This window comes from Trifolium pratense, linkage group LG4 (assembly GCF_020283565.1).
Source record: "Trifolium pratense cultivar HEN17-A07 linkage group LG4, ARS_RC_1.1, whole genome shotgun sequence".
Classification (NCBI taxonomy): domain Eukaryota; kingdom Viridiplantae; phylum Streptophyta; class Magnoliopsida; order Fabales; family Fabaceae; genus Trifolium; species Trifolium pratense.
Genome location: NC_060062.1, coordinates 57085673 through 57108398, shown reverse-complemented (window position 1 = coordinate 57108398; position 22726 = coordinate 57085673). Strand labels below are relative to the sequence as shown.

At 36.8% G+C, this 22726-nt stretch overlaps 1 protein-coding gene and 1 non-coding gene across 2 annotated transcripts; one reads left to right on the top strand and one right to left on the bottom strand.

Annotated features, from left to right (window-relative positions):
• The first annotated feature begins 9921 nt into the window (after nucleotides 1-9921).
• LOC123923000 lies at nucleotides 9922-20438 on the top strand. Its single transcript, XM_045975646.1, has 2 exons — nucleotides 9922-12331; nucleotides 20371-20438. The coding sequence occupies exons 1-2, from the start codon at nucleotides 9922-9924 to the stop codon at nucleotides 20436-20438; spliced, it is 2478 nt and encodes an 825-aa protein (XP_045831602.1).
• On the bottom strand, nucleotides 10423-10529 carry LOC123882514. Its single transcript, XR_006799843.1, has one exon. It is a non-coding gene; the product is annotated as a small nucleolar RNA R71 (small nucleolar RNA).
• Nucleotides 20439-22726: the final 2288 nt, after the last annotated feature.

Sequence of the window (22726 nt, the reverse complement as noted above, 5' to 3'; positions counted from 1 at the left end):
AGCTAAAACGAAAATGAGGTGGAGGAAGTTCGGGTGAGGAGAAATCAACATTCTCCCCTTCCTCGAGTCACCCACGAATATGAAATCTACTCTCTTACCTGGATTCGAAGAAAAACTCGAAGATTAATCTTGAATCTCTCCCTTTCTCTTGCCCTAGCTCCTCAAGCTCTCTTCCTTCTCTCTATCTTCAAGAACCAAAAGAGAAATAATGAATTTCTCTCCCCCTCATGGCCATATGGGCGCCCCACACTCCCACACAAGGCCCATTAGGCCTCAAGCCCAATAACTTGACCCAACTCGCGTTAACTCTCACTAACTCGCGCGTTAACTAAAACTCTCGATAAATAACTTAAAGTTACTATCTTACTTAAAAATCACGTCACCAAATGATTAAACACTTACATAGTGAATAATAAATTTGGGTCGTTACATGAACTTTGAAGTTAGGTTTATTAGGAGACAAGTGAATTCGGTTGCTCACACTTTAGCTAGGGCGGCCAATTCTTGGACTAGTTTCCATAGATTTGAGATTATTCCTTCATGTATTGAACTTTTGATAATTAATGAAATGCAGTAAGTTTGTTTGGTTCAAAAAAAAAATCTAATTAGAAAAGGAAATAAATAAAAGAAAAATATTTGCCTACGGTATAAAAATAAATAAAATGAAAACATAAAATAAAAAATAGACAAGAATGTTTCTAATTAAAGGTGAAATTTCTAGTCACTATACTACATAAAAAATAAGTGATAAACTCATGTTTTAATAAAGGGTTGATGCAAAATTGGAGTTATTTATTTATGAAATCTCATGTCTATGTATATGCATGGGGCGGGATTCGACTTCCGGTCATCCCACTTATCCGTCTTTAAGATGAAAATTATCCTTCATAAGAGATATTTACACTCTTTTTAGAATTTCTGTTAACAAATCTTTTTCACCTTTTAAAATAACAAATCTTCCTTAAATAAAAAATAATAACAAATCATGTTTTTTTCTTGGACTTTTAGACCTGATGGCGATCCCAAAATGCTATCAAGACAATTATGAATAGAGCTAATGTGAATATATGTTTATGGGTTATAATTCTGACGCTGACATTCGATACGGCGCCATCGATATCGGACTAGTGTACTAGGTCGATAGAAAACTCTACCTCTCGCTTTGGAGGCACGTCAGATATGTCATCCGGAAACACATCTGGGAATTCACAAACGATCGGTAACTCTTCTATCTTAACTCCTCCTTCGAGTTTCAATGATGCAAACATCATGAACATCTCGGCATGTTCTTTCAACGCTTCCGATACTTCCTTTCCACTCATCAAGTGCAAGTTCTCCTCCGGCTTCGGAAAAACAACGGCCTTCTCACGACAGTTGATATGAATCCGGTTGAAGATTAACCAATTCATACCAAAAATTACATCCATACCACTAAGTGAATACATACTAAATCCATACCAAAGTGCTTATCAAAAATGGTTACGGGGCAGTTACGACATACTTGTCGGGTAATCACTGAACCATTAGCAGGAGTTTCTATTTCCATCCTACCCATCATATCCGTTAAGGGAATACTAAGACGCTTCGCACAATCCAAAGAAATAAAAGAATGCGTCGCTCCCGTATCTATAATCGCAATTAAAGGAGTGTCATAGATGAAACACGTACCTCTAATGAGATTGTCCTCAAGGCTAGCATCCTCTCCACTCAAAGCAAACACCTTTCCCATCACCTTCTTGGGCTTCTTGCAGATTATACTCTTGTGGCCCTCCTCACCACAGTTGAAACAAAACACTCTTGTCCTACACACTTCAGTTTTGTGGCCTAACTTCCCACAATTCAAACACTTGTCCAATTTCTTCGGGCAATCATACGACATATGACCCCGTTCTCCACATTTGTAACAACTTCCATTCACCGGCTTCTTACCACCACTTGTATTACCCCTACCGCGGTTATCATAAGGTTTTCCGCGCTCTTGCCCTTTCCCTTTTCGGTCGTTCACAGCTTTGTAGTAGTTCACCTTAGCTCTACCATCTTCATCACAGATCCTACTCTTGTTCACAAGGGTCGCAAAATCCCTTATCTGTGAAAATCCAATCATATGCTTAATGTCTGGACGTAGACCACTTTCAAACTTCACACACTTGTCGTTCTCCGCTTCCAAAGTGTTGTAATGCGGGCTAAACGCACACAAAGTCTCAAACTTGACGGCATAGTCAGCTACCGTCATATTTCCCTGTTTCAACTCTATGAATTCCACTTCTTTCTTGTTCTTCACATCCACAGGAAAATACTTAACCAAAAATTCTCTTTTAAACATTGCCCATGGTATAGCCATACCACCGGGTCCTAGCCTCAACTTGGCATTCTTCCACCACACATTCGCTTCCTCACGCAACACATATGTCCCAAGGGTTGTCTTCCCTTCCTCGGAACAATCCATTGCTTCGAAAATTATCTCAAGCTCCTCTAGCCACTTATGAGCTCCATCCGGGTTGTAACCTCCGGTAAATGTTGGCGGTTTCTGCTTCATGAACCGTTCCAACCTCATCTCTACCTCTCTTCCAGGTTGATGATCTCTAACCACTATGTTGGTGAGTGCGGCCAAAGCCTCCGCAATCTGAGCATTCGTTCTTGCAGCAGCCATGATTCCTGAACGAATCACAACTAGACGTTAGAAAGTACTAACAGTGTTCCCTACACATGCTCATACGGGGAAAAGAAAGTCCTAATTGGTTCACACGAACCGACCTGCTCTGATACCACTATTGTAACACCCTAACCCATACTACCCTTAAAAACGTAATTTTAAAAACTTTTTAACAAGTGTAAGGGCAGAGTGCCACGCGGTAATTAAAACACAAGCATACACACAGAGCGTCATGAAGTTTAACATGAAAAGCAACAGCGGATTCAAACATACCAAGCATGCATATATATACATATATATATACATAAGCCATATTCATCCCTAAGGATGTCACTTATACAAGAACTAGCATATCAAAAGGTAACACCGATATACGATGAAATCCAAGCGTAATCCCCGACTCGATGTTACATTACCAGAGCATTTACTATTTACAAACTCTAATCAAAAGCTAGTACTAAGAGGAGTAATCTATTCTAAGTCTCCTCACCAAAAGGTACTTCAACACCACGCTAAAACCGCAGTCTAAACGTCGGCACCGTCCTCAGCCTGAATATCTGAACCCCCAAAGGTCCAGCAAATAACACAAAGCAGAGAGTTAGAAAACATAACCGCATATCATACGAGTATAAGAAAGGTCTTACACTTTCGAACTACATCATACATATTCTAACTCACGTCAAAACATCGCACCAAACAGTTATCAATTAATAAAGTTTAGCACAGTTCAACCAGATAATGTCACATACCATTTATCAAATATATGCGCATTTACCCTAATGTATCTAATGTCAATCATTCTATGTCATGCCATCCCTAGACACGACTAATGCATGTGGTACCAATTGCCTTTTACCCCTCATGGATAAGTTAAACAGTTTTACATCTTGCCGGATTGTTCGGAACTTACCAAACCTTCATATCCCTCATGGATAAGTTAAACAGTTTTATATCCTGCTGGATAGCAGCTCTAGATCTTATGGATTCATCTAATCCGATCCTCGGCTTCCTTATGGACTCAAAAATCCATTTAAATCTATTGGAACCCTAGTTTCCAATTCAACATATATATATACATGAATGCATGTATGTTTACACATATCATCAATATGATATTTCTAGCTTGAAGCTACTCATTATGAATGCGGGAACACAATCCTAACACATTCACTTAACATTACAAATTAATGTCAAAACATCACATTGCTCACTTTAAGCTACAACTTATTGCATACACGTTTATCATTCATTTAACGATTAACAATAAGCATTAACAGCATTAACATGTATCAACAAACATGTAAGGATACTCTTAAACCATGTTACAAGTGCCTAATCACACTTACAAACAATAACAGAAGTTGCAGGTTCAGTACTGTTCGCTAAGCGAATCCATAGCGAACAGGTAGCGAACTTATTCGCTAAGCGAATCTCAGTTCGCTGTAGCGAACTACATCAGAGGATTACAGGTACATGGCGAACAGGTAGCGAGCTGGTGGCGAACAGGTTCGCTGTAGCGAACTCCTGGTCGCTAAGCGAACTACACCAGAAAGAAAATCTGTTCTTGAGTTATCTAAGGCGGTTTAACCTCAAATCAACTCAAAAATTCATCCAAACATGTTATAAATTCTTATAAACAGCCATTCCAAACATATATGGTATCAAGGAACATTAATCATCCCTTCCAAACATCCAAATACCTCAAATAATCAAAATCATGCCAATTTCTTGGGTTTTAAGTAACTTTCATAAACTTTTCAAATATGATTCAAACACATACATATTTTTCATGAAATCAATCTAGTGATTAACACATATAAAGTGATGATGAAGAACATCACACACACATACAAAAGCTTAATCAAAAGTCTAAAAGAAATTGAGTGGGAGAGTTCGGGAATGGAGACATAGACAATCTCCCCTCTCCTTGCCACTCAAGAATCATGAATTCTAATCTCTTACCTTAAGCAAAGATGATGATCCAAGCCTTCTCTTGCTCAAGCTTTCTCTCTTGATCAAACCCTAGCCCTTGTTCTATGGTTTTGCTCTTGCTCTTACTCACTCAAAGTTCAAAGAAAATGAATTGTGAAACTATTCATGTGTTTGACTTGTTACTTATACTACTTTCCATGGTTATGAACCAAGCCCAATTGGCTTAGGCCCATTGCCTCTCACGCCCATAAGCCCAACACAAGTGTTCTCGCGTCTAATAACTTACGTTCGGCTAAATAATTATTCGTCGCTCACTAAAATAATAAAAGCCAATTAATAAATAAAATACATTTATTAAAATATACGAATACGAAAAATGGGTCGTTACATAAAACACTACCCAGCCCCGTACGGGCTGCGGTCTTGACGGACCGCCCATATTAAAAAAAAATTGACATTTTTTTAAAGAATAATGTAAAATAGCTTACCAAAATAAAATTTAAAATTGGTTTACAAGACTATGAAGGAAGAAACACATGAGGTGGGTGATTAAAATAAATTGTGAAAAATGCAAATGGATATGAAACTTTAGAATAAGATTTTGAATGTGAAATAAGATATTTTGAAGTTTGACGAAGAAATATAAAATAGATATAATTTAGTGTAGGGATTTAGGTGTTAACCAATGAAACTATTATATTAAGCTAAAATCAAATTAAACTAAAAATCTAATTCAACTTTCATTTAAACAAATTCTAAAAATTAAACTACACCTTTCAATTGGAAAAAAAATTATTCTACTTACCTTTCATAAACAAAAAATCTACGCTAAAAAAAAATACTAATATTCTACACATATTTGATATATTAATCCATCAATATCTATATTTTTTAGAAGGAAAATGTTTAAACTTACTAAAGTTACCATTAACGAAAGGCTAGAATACGCGCGCTCCCTTTCCTGATCAATGAAACAAGGTAGTAGTCATACTTATTACACAACATTTGATTAGATTTTTTATTTATTTTTTGGTAGGCTTGATTAGATTTTTATTTTTAGGTTAAAATGTTGGCAAAATTACCATTCAAAAATACACATTTTAGACTAAAATTATGTGCATAGATTATTTTGTAGATACCTGAATATATCACTTTTTCTATAGGGACTAAAAAATTTGATAATTTTATAGAGACCCAAACATAAATATTACTCCCTCCGATCACTATTATAAGCAAATAAAAAAAATAAAAAATTTAGGTTCATTGAAAAACTGATGTATCTGACCTATATTATAGACCAAATACATCAACATTTAATGAACTAAAAAATGATTTTTTTTGCTTATAATAATAACTAGATGAAGTATTTTTTTTCTTATGACATTAAATTATATGCAGGGGACCGGAGTTCGAATCCCGGTTATCCCACTTATTCACCTTAAAGGTGAAATTTATATTACTATACTAATTAAAAAATAAGTGATAAACTCATGTTTTGATAGAGGGTTGATGCAAAAGTGGAGTTATTTATAAAATCTCATGTCTATATATATATATATATATATATATATATATATGTAGGGGGCGTGGTTCGAATCTCGGTCATCCCACTTATCCGTCTTAAAGATGAAATTATCCTTCGTAAGAGATGTTTACACTCTTTTTAGAATTTCCATTAACAAATTTTTTTCTCTTTTTAAAAATAACAAATCTTCCTTAAAAAAAAAACAACAAATCCTTTATTCAAAAAAAAAAAAAACTACACATATAAATAACAACTCTTCCTTAAAAAAAATAAACAAATCTTTTTAAATAAAAATAAAATCTTTGGATATAATTAGGAAAAAATTTAATTGATATGTACCGACGGTGTAAAATAATTTTACACCGTCAACCAATACCAACTATATTTTCCGTCACATCACCCCACTTTCAAAATAATAGTTATTTATTGGACGATTGTGCAAAACTATTTTATACCGTCAGTACATATCAATTAAACTCTTAAAACCTCGCCAGGTACATTCAAGCAACAACAATATAATAAGTAAGTAGCCCTAACTCCTATTATTTTTTCTCATTCACTTTGATAGCTCTTTTTTTTTTCTTTTGGTACATTAAAACAATCACTAGATTCGTGAGATTTCACTTCTCAAGTCCATTGGGAACAAAAAGATCTTTTCCGGATATAAATAGCAGCAAACAGAGGGTTATTATACCTAGCACAAAGTGGGAACAAATGAAGGTGACAAACCATCAGCTATATGTCATGGTTTCTTCTTTTTTGTCTTATTCAGGCTATTTCATTAATACCAATGTCATGTTTTGCAGCTTAATCAATTTAATTTGGGGAAGAGCTAAGCTATGTCTCAGTGCTAATACTTTTGAAATTTAACATTTTGGGCTAAACTATTTTATACTCCCTCCGGTCATATATATATATATAAGGAACACTTTGGAAATAACACCTAACATTTATAAGTTTTAATAAAAAAAATAAGCCTCCTTGATATGTGTGTTTTTTTCAATGTGTTCCTTATATATAGGGTCGGAGGGAGTATAATGTTATTGAACATTTGCAATTCCTTGATTTGATCTTTTTTTTTTGTTTGAATGGCAATTTCTGTGCCATATGATACACTTGTAAATGCAACTAATCTAATCTTGATATCTCCTATTATTTCATATTATAATGCAACTGATAAACATTATACTTGCTCTCTCTGTACTCATGCAATAAAATTCAAGGATTGAACCTAACCGGGATATCATGGAACCTCGCATTATAATCTACAAATTTGAAGATAATGTAAGTCCTTTTATGTTTGAAGTTCTAGCAGTATGGTGTGTTCACTGTATTGTCATGAAATGATTTACTTTCTTTCAGTGATTTCAGTTCCAACTGCATAATGAGTGAAATAATGACGGTTTACCTCCCAATGCAACCTGAAATTCTGGTACACAGTAGACAAGTGTTGTCCACGATGTTCAGACACTTGTCGTAACACTTGTCTTAACAGAGAGAACAATAAATCAGAGCATTAAAAACAGATACTGAAAAGCATAAATAACACACATAATTGTTAACCCATTCAGCCTAACAGCCTAATCTGGGGGATACCAATCCAGGAGGAAATTCACTATCAGCAGTATTAATTCAGAGTTAAACTCCCCCGTTTACAACTCCTCACTTAATCCCTACCCAATGACACTTCTACCTAGGAACTCCTAGATATGAGACCCCGTCTCACTCCCCTCAACCTTACAACCAGTAAGGATTTCAATAACAACATAATGGAGACACTCTCCTTGACAAAGATGAAGACACACTTCAATGACATTAACACCTAGCCAACGACTAAGTTCACAATTTGGAGTTGCTTAAAAGCTTCCTCCAAGTACAATTCTCAACTCATTACCTACAGGTTTCTGAGTGAGGACATAGTGACCATCTCACAACCCGAGTGGTTCACTTTATGATACACCGGAAAATGTACTATATATTTAGTTAATTTAGCTTATGTTTTTACTATTTATTTCTACATTTTCATCGTATTACTTTGGTATTTTTATGTTTTTCAGTTACTTACACTGGAACATGCTAAAAAGGACACATTGATAAAAACAAAGAGAAATATAGCAAAAATGGATTAAAAAAGGACAAAAAGGACCACACAAGTGCAGCCCATATGGACCACACCTGCGTGACCCATCACAAACACCATTCATGCTGCTCGCCACAACTACAACATGTGAACCAATTTAAGTTAATGCAATAACAAGCTTCAGCACAACAATATACATGAAATTTCAACTAGCACAACAACACAAGTGTGCTGACCGCCAAACACATCCATGTGGCACCCGCCACAAGCTTCTTCAGCATGCATGAATTTCAATTGCCACAAGTCCCACATCGCCTATTTCAATTTTGTCTTGGTCTCCTAGCTACTAGTATAAATATGTGTCTTTTTTTACATTTTTACACACACCAACTTGTAACAGTTGAGGAAGAGAATTGAGACTAAATTTAATTCCTGGTTTCTTCTCTTAGTTTAATATTTTTATTTCCTGCTGTTGCGCTGTCGGTGTCAGTACTCAAGATTTCTTTTATTAATTCAGGTTCTTTATTTTATTTTATTTTCTTTATTTTTATGCTTATTTTATTTATTTTATTTTTCTGTTTTTATTTAATGTCTTTATTTTTATTTATTTATTTATTTTATGTCTTTAGTTTTAGTTATGTCTAGCTAAATTTAGCGTTGCTAGGATGTGTAGTAAGTAGCTAATAGGGGTTCGGTAGTTAATTCGTGCTTAATAGTTTTCAACCACCAGTTTTAAATAAATACGTTTTCAAATAATTCGTCACGAGAGTGAGGATTGTTTTAAAGGCAATAAACCAACATTGACGAGAGTTGAGGTTTAGGGCCAGATAGTTAAAACTGACCGTTAGTTCAAAAGTCCGCGAGAGCTATTTAGGATTAATGAGTTTTATATTGATTTTCAAAAGTACTTATATAGGTAAGTGAGCGCGTGAGAGCTGAGCATTTATTTTATCTAAGTATAACGCTAGTCAAGATTTGCGAGAGCTGAGATTAGTGTTTTTAAATCAAATATAATTCTTGAAACTGGCGACTGTTTTATTTTCTTAAGCAGTTTTTAATTAAACGTTGACTATAATTCGTCACGAGAGTGAGAATTAATTAAAGTAAAAATCAATAGAGCGAGAGCGTGAGATTTCTACTAGATAGTAAAAACTGAACATTAACTCTAATTCGCAACGAGAGTTGGGATTAGAGTTAATTAAATTATATTGCTTTTCAAAGAGTATTTTATTAGCGGGTGTGAGGACGAGAGTTAAGCACCACCTTTATAATTTATAATACTAGTCAAGATTTGCGAGAGCTGAGATTGGTATTTTTAAATCAATATAGTTTCGAAAATTTAACAAGTTTGTCTAGCACAAATTAATCATTGAACCCTCTGAAGCAACAATAGCACGTCCTAGCAATATTTTATTTACATATTAAAAATCTAAAAAATATTTATTTCTCTTATTTTAATTATTCAATTAATCATAACCCTTTAAATCATTAGCCTTAGATTTACAAAGCAACACTAGATAACGGTAGGTCGATTATTGGTCCTTTGGGTTCGATATCTTTTAAAACTACGCGACACAACTGTATACTTGCAGTCACGTTGTCACACGATCAAGTTTTTGGCGCCGTTGCCGGGGACCAATTTAGTCGATATCGTAAACTCCAGTGTTACACCGTAGAGACTAAGGCAATTTTATTTTATTTTTATTTTATCCCGATTAGTTCGTTTGTTGCATGCCAAGCACTCGCTCTAGAGGCGAAAGATTGGTGCAACTAGTTAGCGAACCCGAACGTCTTTTAAGACGTAGAAATTTAGAAAATCAATTAGAGATTCCTCTTCCCGATTTAGTTATGGCTGAAGCCCCACAAGAACGACCACTAAGGTCCTACGCTATTCCTTCGCAAGAAGAACCACACAATAGCATCGCTGCCCCCGCTATTGAAGCAAATAACTTTGAGCTTAAACCTTCATTGTTGTCAGCCGTACAACAAAACCAATTCTCCGGAAACCCCACGGACGACCCCAATTTACATTTGTCCATATTCTTGCAATACGCAGATACCGTGAAGGCAAATGGTGTCAGTCCCGAAGCTATAAGACTTTGTTTATTCCCTTTCTCGTTAAGAGATAGAGCTAGAGCTTGGCTCCAGTCCCTACCATCTAACTCAGTCACCTCATGGGATGAGTTAAAGAAAGTCTTTTTAGCCAGATATTTCCCACCCAGCAAAACCGCTATGTTAAGAGCGCAAATTAATGGATTTAAACAAAAAGACAACGAGTCTCTTTTCGAAGCATGGGAAAGATACAAAGACATGATTAGGCTATGCCCATATCATGGACTCGAAAATTGGCTAATTATCCACACCTTTTACAATGGTCTCTTGTATAATACAAGAATGACAATAGACGCCGCAGCTGGTGGCACACTTATGGATAAACCATACAACCAAGCCTATCAGCTTATCGAGAGCATGGCTCAGAACCATTATCAGTGGGGAAATGAGAGAACATCCGTAGAGAAACCTCAAATGAAAGGCGGTATGTACGAAGTAAACGAGCTTGACCTTGTTAAAGCCAAACTTGAAGCTCTAACTCAAAAGATGGAGAGTATGACCACAACACCTGCAGCCACCGTGGCTGCAACAATTTCAAACTGCGAACTGTGTGGAATTCAAGGGCACACTATCGCTGAATGTCAACTCTTGACGGAAGTCCCCCCAGACCAAGTGAACTATACTCAAGGAAACCCTTACAACCAAGGTCCGAGAAACCATCCATACCTTTCGTACAAAAGTAACAACGCTCTATATGCTCCCGCCCAAGCACCTGCTCAAGCACCACCAGGTTTCCAAAATACTACATACCCTGCTCCTAGGAAGTCCAACCTTGAACTATTAATGGAAAACTTCATAACTACCCAAGCTCAAACCAACCTTCAAACTAGTGAGCAAATTAAGCAAATAACAAGCAAGTTAGATGTCTTAACCACTCACAATAAGATGTTAGAGACACAAATCGCACTAGTGGCACAACAACAAGCATCTACCTCTGCTCCTGCATGCATATTTCCTGGCCAGCCTCAGCCAAACCCTAGGGGACATGTGAATGCTGTTATATTACGAAGTGGGACACAATATGATGGACCAGCTGATCCTAGAACTAAAAATCCTGCGATGCAACCCAATTCCGATAAGACAACCGAGAAGGAGAGTGAACCAAAAGAAAAGGAGGATAATGGAGAGGAAACCAAAGAGAAAGAGAAACCTTACGTTCCTCCCCCACCATATAAACCACCCATCCCATATCCTCAAAGATTAGTACAATCCAAAAATGTAGGGCAATTTAAGAAATTTGTAGAGCTTCTACAAAAACTAAACATCACAATACCTTTTATGGAAGCTATCACACAAATGCCCTCATATGCTAAGTTCCTTAAAGATATCTTGACTAATAAGAAAAAGATCAAGGATGATGAGACCGTCATGCTCACTGCCGAGTGTAGCGCCATATTACAAAACGAAATGCCCCCTAAGTTAAAAGACCTAGGAAGTTTCTCCATACCCTGTGTCATTGGAAAGTACGTAATAGATAGAGCCCTATGTGATCTAGGAGCCAGTATCAGTTTAATGCCCGTAGCCTTATGTGAAAAACTTAAGTTAGGAGAATTGAGACCAGCTAAAATGTCAATACAATTCGCTGACCGTTCTGTCAAATACCCCTTAGGTATACTAGAAAACGTGCCAGTACATATAGGTCAATTCTTTATCCCAACTGATTTTATAGTCATGGACATTAGGGAAGATTCCAATGCACCCATAATCTTAGGAAGGCCATTCTTAGCAACCGCCGGTGCCATAATAGATGTGAAAAAAGGAAAGCTCGCCTTTGAAGTAGGTGAAGAAAAAGTTGAATTTATCTTAACACAATTCATGAACACATCGGCCATTGAAGATAGTTGCTATATGTTAGACGTCGTCAAAGAATGTAGAAAAGAGATGGAGAAAGATAAAACCAAAAATTCTGAAATTCTAAAAACTCCCATCCCTCCGACTCATAAAAATGGTAATGACGACCTAGCTAAATGTTTAAAGAAAAGCTCTTGCTATAGACTCGACATAGCTGAAACAAATGTCGATAACACATGTAACACCCTAACCCATACTACCCTTAAAAACGTAATTTTAAAAACTTTTCAACAAGTGTAAAGGCAGAGTGCCACGCGGTAATTAAAACACAAGCATACACACAGAGCGTCATGAAGTTTAACATGAAAAGCAACAGCGGATTCAATCAAACCAAGCATGCATATATATACATATATATATACATAAGTCATATTCATCCCTAAGGATGTCACTTATACAAGAACTAGCATATCAAAAAGGTAACACCGATATACGATGGAAGCCAAGCGTAATCCCCGACTCGATGTTACATTACCAGAGCATTTACTATTTATAAACTCTAACCAAAATCTAGTACTAAAAGGAGGAATCTATGCTAAGTCTCTTCACCAAAAGATACTTCAACACCAAGCTAAAACAGCAGTCTAATCGTCGGCACAGTCCTCAGCCTGAATATCTGAACCCCCAAAGGTCCAGCAATTAACACAAAGCAGAGAGTTAGAAAAACATAATCGCATATCATACGAGTATAAGAAAGGCCTTACACTTTCGAACTATCATACATATTCTAACTCACGCCATACAATTACCGTATTAAATACATAGAAATTTACCTAGTATGCTACTTACAGCAAACACGTCAAAACCAGTCAAGTAATGTCACATAACAATTACCAAGTAAATGTGCATATACCCTGATGCAATCTAATGCCAATTAATTCACTGTCATGCCATCCCTAGACATGACTAAATGCATGTGGTACCAAGGCGTCTCACCAACGGTGGACCAAGAACAGTTTTATATCTTGCTGGATATGTCGGAACTTACCGAACCATCTTATCTCCCTTGGATAAGCCAACACAGTTTTATATCCTGTTGGATAGCAGCTCTGGACTCATGGATTCATCTAATCCGATCCTCGGCTTCATTATGGACACATAATCCATTTTCGTTATTGGAACCCAAGTTTCCAATGTTCACATACAATCATGAATGCATGTATGTATGCACATATCAACCATATGATATTCTTTAGCTCGAAGCTACTCTTTTATGAATGCGGGAACACAATCCTAACACATTCACTTAACATTACAAATTAATGCCAAAACATCACATTGCTCACTTTAAGCTACAACTTATTGCATACACGTTTATCAATCATATAACGATTAACAATAAGCATTAACAGTATCAACATGTATCAACAATCATGTAAGGATACCCTTAAACCATGTTACAAGTGCCTAATTACACTTACAACCATTAACAAAAGTTGCAGGTTCAGTACTGTTCGCTAAGCGAAGCAGTAGCGAACAGGTAGCGAACTATTCGCTAAGCGAAGCTCAGTTCGCTGTAGCGAACTACGTCAGAGGATTACAGGTGCATGGCGAACAGGTAGCGAGCTTGTGGCGAGCAGGTTCGCGTAGCGAATCTCCTGGTCGCTTAGCGAACTACACCCGAAAGAAAATATCTGTTCTTGAGTTTTCTAAGGCGGTTTAACATTGAATCAGCTCAAAAATTCATTCAAACATGTTATAAATTCTTATAAACAGCAATTTCAAACATATATGGTATCAAGGAACATTAATCATCCCTTACAAACCTCCAAATACCTCACAAAATCATGATCATGCCCTTTTCTTGGATTTTAAGCAACTTTCATAAACTTTTCAAACATGATTCAAACACATACATATTTTTCATGAAATCAAGCTAGTGATTAACACATACAAAGTGATGATGAAGAACATCACACTCACATACAAAAGCTTAATCAAAAGTCTAAAAAGAAATTGAGTGGGAGAGTTCGGGAATGGAGACATAGACAATCTCCCCTCTCCTTGCCACTCAAGAATCATGAATTCTAATCTCTTACCTTAGCAAAGATGATGATCCAAGCCTTTCCTCTTCTCTCTTGCTCGTGATCTCCTAGCCAAAACCCTAGCTTAGCTTGTTCTTGCTCTTGCTCACTCAAAGAAATTAAGTTATGATACTATTCATGGTTTTGACTTGCTACTTATACTACTTTCTATTGTCATGAACCAAGCCCAATTGGCTTAGGCCCAAATGGCCTCTCACGCCCATTAAGCCCAAAACAAAGGTTCTCGCGTCTAATAACTTATGTTCGCGCTATCTAATTATTCGTCGCTCACTAAAATAATAAAAGCCAATTAATAAATAAAATAACATTTAATAAAATATACGAATATGAAAAATGGGTCGTTACAATCCTACCCCCCCTTAAAAGAATTTCGCCCTCGAAATTACCTATAAACAGATCGGGATAAGAATCTCTCATCTTACTTTCCAGCTCCCACGTTGCATGTAACACCCAAACCCATTATTTATATATTTCTACCTTTAGTAAAATCTTTTTCAAAATACGCAACGGAAAATCACATTTAATTTATTGAATATCGGTTCGAGTATTACACTCCTCTATCAAAATAATACTAATGTAATTAATTAGTAAAAACAGTGTTTATACAATTCTTTGAATCAAATAATGTATTTATTGATTATACAAAACAACCTAGATAAGGAGACTCTATATACATATAAAACCCCTTTTCCCGTGTCACAATCAGAGCGGAGCTTCGTCGACGACTCGACATCGAATACCACAAAACCTGTAAATCTGGACCCCCAACGGTCCAGCACATAACACATAAAAGAGAGTTAGGAAACATACTCAAAATATAAGTGTAAGTAAATGGTACTTAAACACTTCTTCATAAAAACATGCATAATCATACATTATACATATACCTCACCATCATTCATGCATATTCATATATCATGCATATACTTCATTTATCACATAATCAATCACCCACAAAATACACCAAATATATAGTTTCACGTCGTCTCGGACAATACCAAAACATCAACAAATACACATAACTCAATTACAAATAGGAATACACATAAAGTTCCTAATGTAATCTAACACCACAAATACACGGTTCAGATTATGGTCATGACGGACCCTGCGTTGTTCATTTTATAGTCATGACGGACTTTACTCCTCACATACGGATTAACAATCAACATTTACCAAGTACGTGTCAAACATTATTTATCATAAAATGCACACATAATCCCTAATGCAATCTAATGCTTCACATTCATGCTATGTCCTCTAGACACCTCTAATGCATGTGGTACCATCTTCTTTATCAGAGTATCTCACCTCTAATATCCTTCTTTATCGGATAAATATAATCCGATATCCTTCTTTATTGGAATATCCAATATCACATATATTCATGAATGCATGTATATGTTTTTCATGAATTCACTCACAATCATTTTAATTAGCATTAAGCTCTTCATTTACTAATGTGGAACACTATCCAACATTACTTCTTTATTAAGATAACACTATACCTTAATATCCTTCTTTATCGAATAACATAATTCGATATACTTCTTTATTAGAATAACATACTCTAATATCCTTCTTTATTAAGTTGATTAACACCTTAATATACTTCTTTGATATTTAAACAAACATCATCAACAATCAACAACAATTATAATTCACAAATATAATCAACAATTCATCAACACATCATTCTTCATCAACAAGCATCAACAAGCATCAACAAGCATCAACAATCATCAACAATCATGTAAGAATAAGCCACTGATTGAAAATACATGCAAAGGAAGACAGCAGATGAAAAATTGGTGAAAACTGCAGTATTTCCGCCTGGGGCGGAAATTTTTACGTTTGAGGCGGAAGTTTACGCCTGAGGCGGAAATTTTTACGCCTGAGGCGGAAAAATATCTGAAAGGCTGGCTGCTCACTATTTTTCCGTTTCAGGCGGAAATTATTGTGCCTGAGGCGGAAAAACATGCGTTTTCTACACAAAAACGCCCAAAAATCCCATTTTTCATGTTATAAATCCCAAAAGAGTTTGTATTCAAGTGCTACAAACATATCTAAACACAAAAGGACGGTTCATTTCACCGATCTACCATTTTTACTACGAAAAAGTAGAGATTTAACACTTTTACTCAAAACTCTCAAGAACACAAAGTTCTTGAGTTTAATCTTTCATAAACTCGTTTTTTAATCATTAAATCCGTTCATTAATCATGTTAAAAGCATGTTAAACATATTAAGAACCTTAGGAACGATTTCCATCAAGAAAATCCGTTCTAAGCTAAAACGAAAATGGGGTGGAGGAAGTTCGGGTGAGGAGAAATCGACATTCTCCCCTTCCTCGAGTCACCCACGAATATGAAATCTACTCTCTTACCTGGATTCGAAGAAAACACGACGAAGATCTCGAATCTCTAGCTCTCCCCTTGCTCTAGCTCCCAAGCTCTCCTCTTCTCCTCTCTCAAGAACATAAGAACATGAGAAAAATGAATTTCTCTTCTCCCTCTCATGGCCATATGGCGCCACACACACACACAAGGCCCATTGGGCCTCAAGCCCAATTGGCTTGGCCCAATAACACGATAACTCTCACTATTCGCTTAATAACTAAAGTACTCGATAAATAACTCTAGTTATTAACTTAATTAAAATGCCACGTTAAATAAAATATTTTAACACATTAAAATTAATAATTTGAAAATTGGGTCGTTACATTGCATTCTCACCAGCCGGTCCTCCCCACACGACTTTCACGGATGCAATCTCTTTGTTTCTCAACCTCTTCACTTCTCTTCCTTCTATCCTCAAGGGTACAGTCTCAATGGTCAAGTCATCCCTCACTTGAACATCGTCCGATTCAATCACGTGTGTCGGATCAGACACATACTTGCGCAACTGTGATACATGGAAAACATCGTGCAAATTCGCCAATGATGGCGGTAATGCAATCCTATACGCCACTTTCCCAACTCGCTTCAAAATCTCAAACGGCCCAATAAACCTCGATGTTAACTTTCGCGACTTCAACGCACGTCCTACTCCAGTAGTCGATGTAACTCGTAGGAATACATGATCCCCCTCTTGGAATTCAATGTCCTTCCTCCTCTTATCATGATAACTCTTCTGTCGACTCTGAGACGCTTTCATCTTCTCACGAATCATCCGAATCTTCTCGGTTGTTTCTTGTACAATCTCTGGTCCAAGAATTGCACCTTCTCCAGTTTCATACCAACACAGAGGTGTCCTACACCTTCTCCCATACAAAGCCTCAAACGGTGCCATTCCGATACTAGAATGGTAACTGTTGTTGTATGTAAACTCTACCAACGGCAAACAAGAATCCCAATTCACGTTTTGCTCCAAAACACAAGCCCTCAACAAATCCTCTAAGGATTGTATCGTCCTCTCCGACTGACCATCTGTCTGAGGATGATAAGCTGAACTCAACCTCAACTTCGTTCCTAAAGCTTCTTGCAAGCTTTCCCAAAATCTGGAAGTAAATCTCGGATCTCTATCCGAAATAATACTTGTTGGAATACCATGTAGCTTCACAATCTGCTCCACATAAATCTCGGCCAACTTAGGCACCAAAGTACCTTTCCTGATAGCAATGAAGTGAGCACACTTCGTCAGACGATCTACCACTACCCAAATCACCTCGTTACCTTTCTTGGTCTTCGGTAAACCTCCCACAAAATCCATTGCAATGCTATCCCATTTCCATTCTGGTATAAACATTGGTTGCAACAAACCAAACGGCTTCTGATGCTCAATCTTCGATTTCTGACAAGTTAAGCAGGAATAAACAAATTCAGAAATTTGCCTCTTCATTCCCGGCCACCAAAATAACTTCCTCAAATCCTGATACATCTTGGTTACTCCAGGGTGAATACTCAAACCACTTCTGTGACCTTCTTCCATGATCATTCTTTTCAATTCGGGTACATCCGGTACACAAACTCTTCCGTGAAATCTCATGACTCCACTTTCGTCAATCTTGATATTGGTCTCCTTGCCTTCATTGATGAGTACCCTCTTCTCCATCAATTTCTTATCCGATTTCTGACGTTCTTTGATGTCCTCGAGAAAAGGATTCGTCAATCTTAACATTCCAAGCTTCACACTTGAAGAAGTAACCTCACACACAAGACTCAAGTCTCGGAATTCTTCAATCAACTCTAACTCTTTCACCATCAACGATGACATATGCAAAGTTTTCCTACTTAATGCATCGGCCACCACATTGGCTTTTCCGGGGTGATAACTCAATCCAAAATCGTAGTCCTTTAAGAATTCGAGCCATCTTCGTTGCCTCATATTCAACTCCTTCTGGTCGAATAAGTATCTCAGACTTTTGTGATCACTAAACACTTCAAACCTTGATCCATACAAGTAGTGTCTCCACACTTTCAAAGCAAACACCACTGCGGCTAACTCCAAGTCATGCGTTGGATAGTTTCTCTCATGAACCTTCAGTTGCCTTGAAGCATATGCTACCACATTACCCCCTTGCATAAGCACTCCGCCAAGTCCTAACTTCGAAGCATCGCAATACAGGACGAACGACTCTTTGGCATCGGGTAAAATCAACACGGGTGCAGTAGTCAATCTTCTCTTGAGCTCTTGGAAGCTCTTCTCACAATTACCATCCCAAACAAACGCTTGATCTTTCCTCGTCAACTTGGTTAACGGTAAAGCCAACTTCGAAAAACCTTCGATGAATCTTCTATAATAACCGGCTAAACCAAGGAAACTTCTAATCTCAGAAACAGATTCCGGCGTTCCCCACTGTGACACAGCGTCAACCTTCGCAGGATCTACCGCGATTCCTCCACTTGAAATTATATGCCCTAGGAAACTCACCTCTTTCATCCAAAATTCACACTTCGACAACTTGGCATACAACTTCTTCTCCTTCAAGACTTGCAAAACAATCCTCAAGTGCTCTTCCTCGGATTTCGAGTAAATCAAAATGTCGTCGATGAACACCACCACGAATCTATCCAAAAATGAATGGAAAATTCGGTTCATATATTCCATGAAAACTCCGGGTGCATTGGTCACACCAAACGGCATAACTGAATACTCGTAGTGCCCATACCTCGTCCTAAATGCAGTCTTAGGTATGTCTTCCGTCTTCACTCTAATCTGATGGTATCCGGATCTCAAATCGATCTTACTAAACACGCAAGCTCCAACTAGTTGATCCATCAAATCATCTATCCTCGGAAGTGGATATTTATTCTTGATCGTCACTTTGTTCAACTGACGATAGTCTATACATAATCTCATGCTCCCGTCTTTCTTCTTTACAAGCAATACCGGCGCTCCCCATGGCGAAACACTCGGCCGAACAAACCTCTTCTCAAGCAGCTCTTCAAGTTGCTTCTTCAACTCATTCAACTCAGACGCTGACATTTGATACGGCGCCATCGATATCAGACTAGTTCCAGGTACTAGGTCGATAGAAAACTCTACCTCTCGCTTTGGAGGCACGTCAGATATATCATCCGGAAACACATCTGGGAATTCACAAACGATCGGTAACTCTTCTACCTTAACTCCCCCTTCGAGTTTCAATGATGCAAACATCATGAACATCTCGGCATGTTCTTTCAACGATTCCGATACTTCCTTCCCGCTCATCAATTGCAAGTTCTCCTCCGGCTTCGGAAAAACAACGGCCTTCTCACGACAGTTGATATGAATTCGGTTGAAGATTAACCAATTCATACCAAAAATTACATCCATACCACTAAGTGGAATACACACTGTAACACCCAAACCCCTTAACGCGTATTTATTGAATATAAATAATAAGAATAATGCTTATTCCCACGAACGTGTTTTCCACGAGAACAACGAAACGCCTAACCCAACGCATAACCTCGTCTCTCTCTCTTGCTTATCCTTATTTTTGAATGTAGAAATTGGCACTCCACTCATATCCTCCTTTGTTTCCTTCCTACTCTTCTCTTCTTCATTAGACCAGTTTCATTTCTTGTATCAATATCATCAGTGTCATGAGAATATCATTTTTCTTACCAATTTAAGAGTTATTTTTTGTTGAAATTTTAAATTTAGGTTATGAGGATGTAATTTATTTGTTGACAGGAATTAGATATCAATTTTTGTTTGTTTATTCAAACTTTATCAAAATCAGATTGCAATGGTCAAGAAATAGAGTACACTAATCGATGGAATATTAAGAAGAATGGTTGGGGGCTTTAAGCAAATAGTTGTCGCTAATTTGCGATGGAATATGATTATGTTTGAAGGATATTAATTTATCAGCTATGATGTTCCTATTTAATTCATGATTCTATTAAAAGTGGTGATGTTTGAAAATCAAAAACTTTTAGCAGAGACGGTGGGTGAGGTGATATACATAAATAAATAAATAAATCACACCCGCAAAGAGAAAAGAGCCAATAGCCAATAGCCTCATGACATGTTTTCATTCGTGATTCTCGTTGAGATGTAATTCGTGATAAATAGCACTGCTGAAATAATAAAACACTTAAGAAAATTCAGGCGTCACATGTTATAATACAAAACCACGGCATAATTAAATCAATCATGCTAGCACAACGGAAATTAAAAATGATATTTATCATAATGTATATCATACAATGATCATAATTGTTCACACAATATCCCTAGGCTCTAGGCCATATCAACAAAGGATATTATGTTTACAACCCAAAAGATAGGATTAGCAAAGTTAAATATGCCATCACGGGCTTAGATACAAATCAAGCGAATAACCCATCACGGTATTACACCTAATCAGAGCAATTCTATACAACCCGTCAAAAGAGATATACAAATATATCTAAAGGAGTAGTCTAAGCTAAACTCCTCACCAAAAAGCGCACTACACGAGCACGAGCAACCTCTAACTTTGATCGGGATCCTCAACCTGAGAATCTGAACCCCCAACGGTCCAGCACATAACACAAAACATGAGAGTTAGATCACATAATCAAAATATAAGTGTAAGCAAAAGGTACTTAAACACTCCTTCAACAACAACAAGCATATTCATAATTTATAAACATGCATCACCATTAACTACTCAATTACAAGTTCTAAACATGTATAATCAAGTACCAAATAATCAATCTACAATTCATTACACTTAGCCAAATTATATGTCACATATCACTTATCAAGTAATGCACACACATATAACCTAATGCAACTCTAATGCTTCAACTTCATGAATGTCAATCCTAGACATTACTAATGCATGTGGTACCATCTTCTTTATTAGAGTATCTCACCTCTAATATCCTTCTTTATCGGATAAATATAATCCGATATACTTCTTTATTGGAATATCCAATATCCTATTTAATTCATGAATGCATGTATATGTGTTCATGAATTCACTCACAAATAATTAGCATAAGCTCTTCATTTATTATGTGGAACACTATCCAACATACTTCATCATTAAGATTTAACAAAACCTTAATATTCTTCATTTATACTTCATACATGATTAACAATCATTATAAGCATCAACAAGCATCAACAAGCATCAACAATTATCAACAATCATCAACAATCATGTAAGAATAAGACACTGATTCGAAACTACATGCAAAGGAAGATCGCAGATGAAAAACTGGTGTAATCTGCAGTATTTCCGCCTGGGGCGGAAATTTTTACGTTTGAGGCGGAAGTTTACGCCTGAGGCGCAAAAGTTTACGATTGAGGCGCAGAAAAATCTGAAAGGTTGGCTGCTCACTGCTCTTCCGTTTCAGGCGGAAATTATTGCGCCTGAGGCGGAAAAACATGCGTTTTCTACACAAAAACGCCCAAAAATCCAATTTTTCATGTTATAAATCCCAAAAGAGTTTGTATTCAAGCAAAACAAACATATCTAAACACAAAAGGACGGTTCATTTCTCAGATCTACGCCATAAACATCGAAAAAGTAAAGATTGACACTTTTTCATCAAAACTCTCAAGAACACCAAGTTCTTGAGTTTAATCCATTAGAAAGCTCGTTTTAACCATTATTTCCGTTCATTAATCATGTTACAAGCATGTTAAACATATTAAGAACCTTAGGAACGATTTCCATCAAGAAAATCCATTCCAATCTAAAACGAAAATGGGGTGGAGGAAGTTCGGGTAAGGAGAAATCGACATTCTCCCCTTCCTCGAATCACCCACGACTATGGAACCTACTCTCATACCTGGATTCGAAGAAAACTCGAAGATTTGATCTTGATTCTCCTCACTTCCTTGCCCTAGCTCTTGAGCTCTCTTCTCTCTCCAACTTGTCAAGAACAAGAACAAATGAAATGTTCTCTCTTGACTTGGCCATATGGCCGCCCCACTCATGTTCACAAGGCCCATTGGGCCTCAAGCCCAATTGGCTTGGCCCAATAACACGATACTCTCACTATCGCTTAATAACTAAAGTACTCGATAAATAACTCTAGTTATTAACTTAATTAAAATTTCTACGTTAATAAAATACTTTAACACATAAAAATTATTAA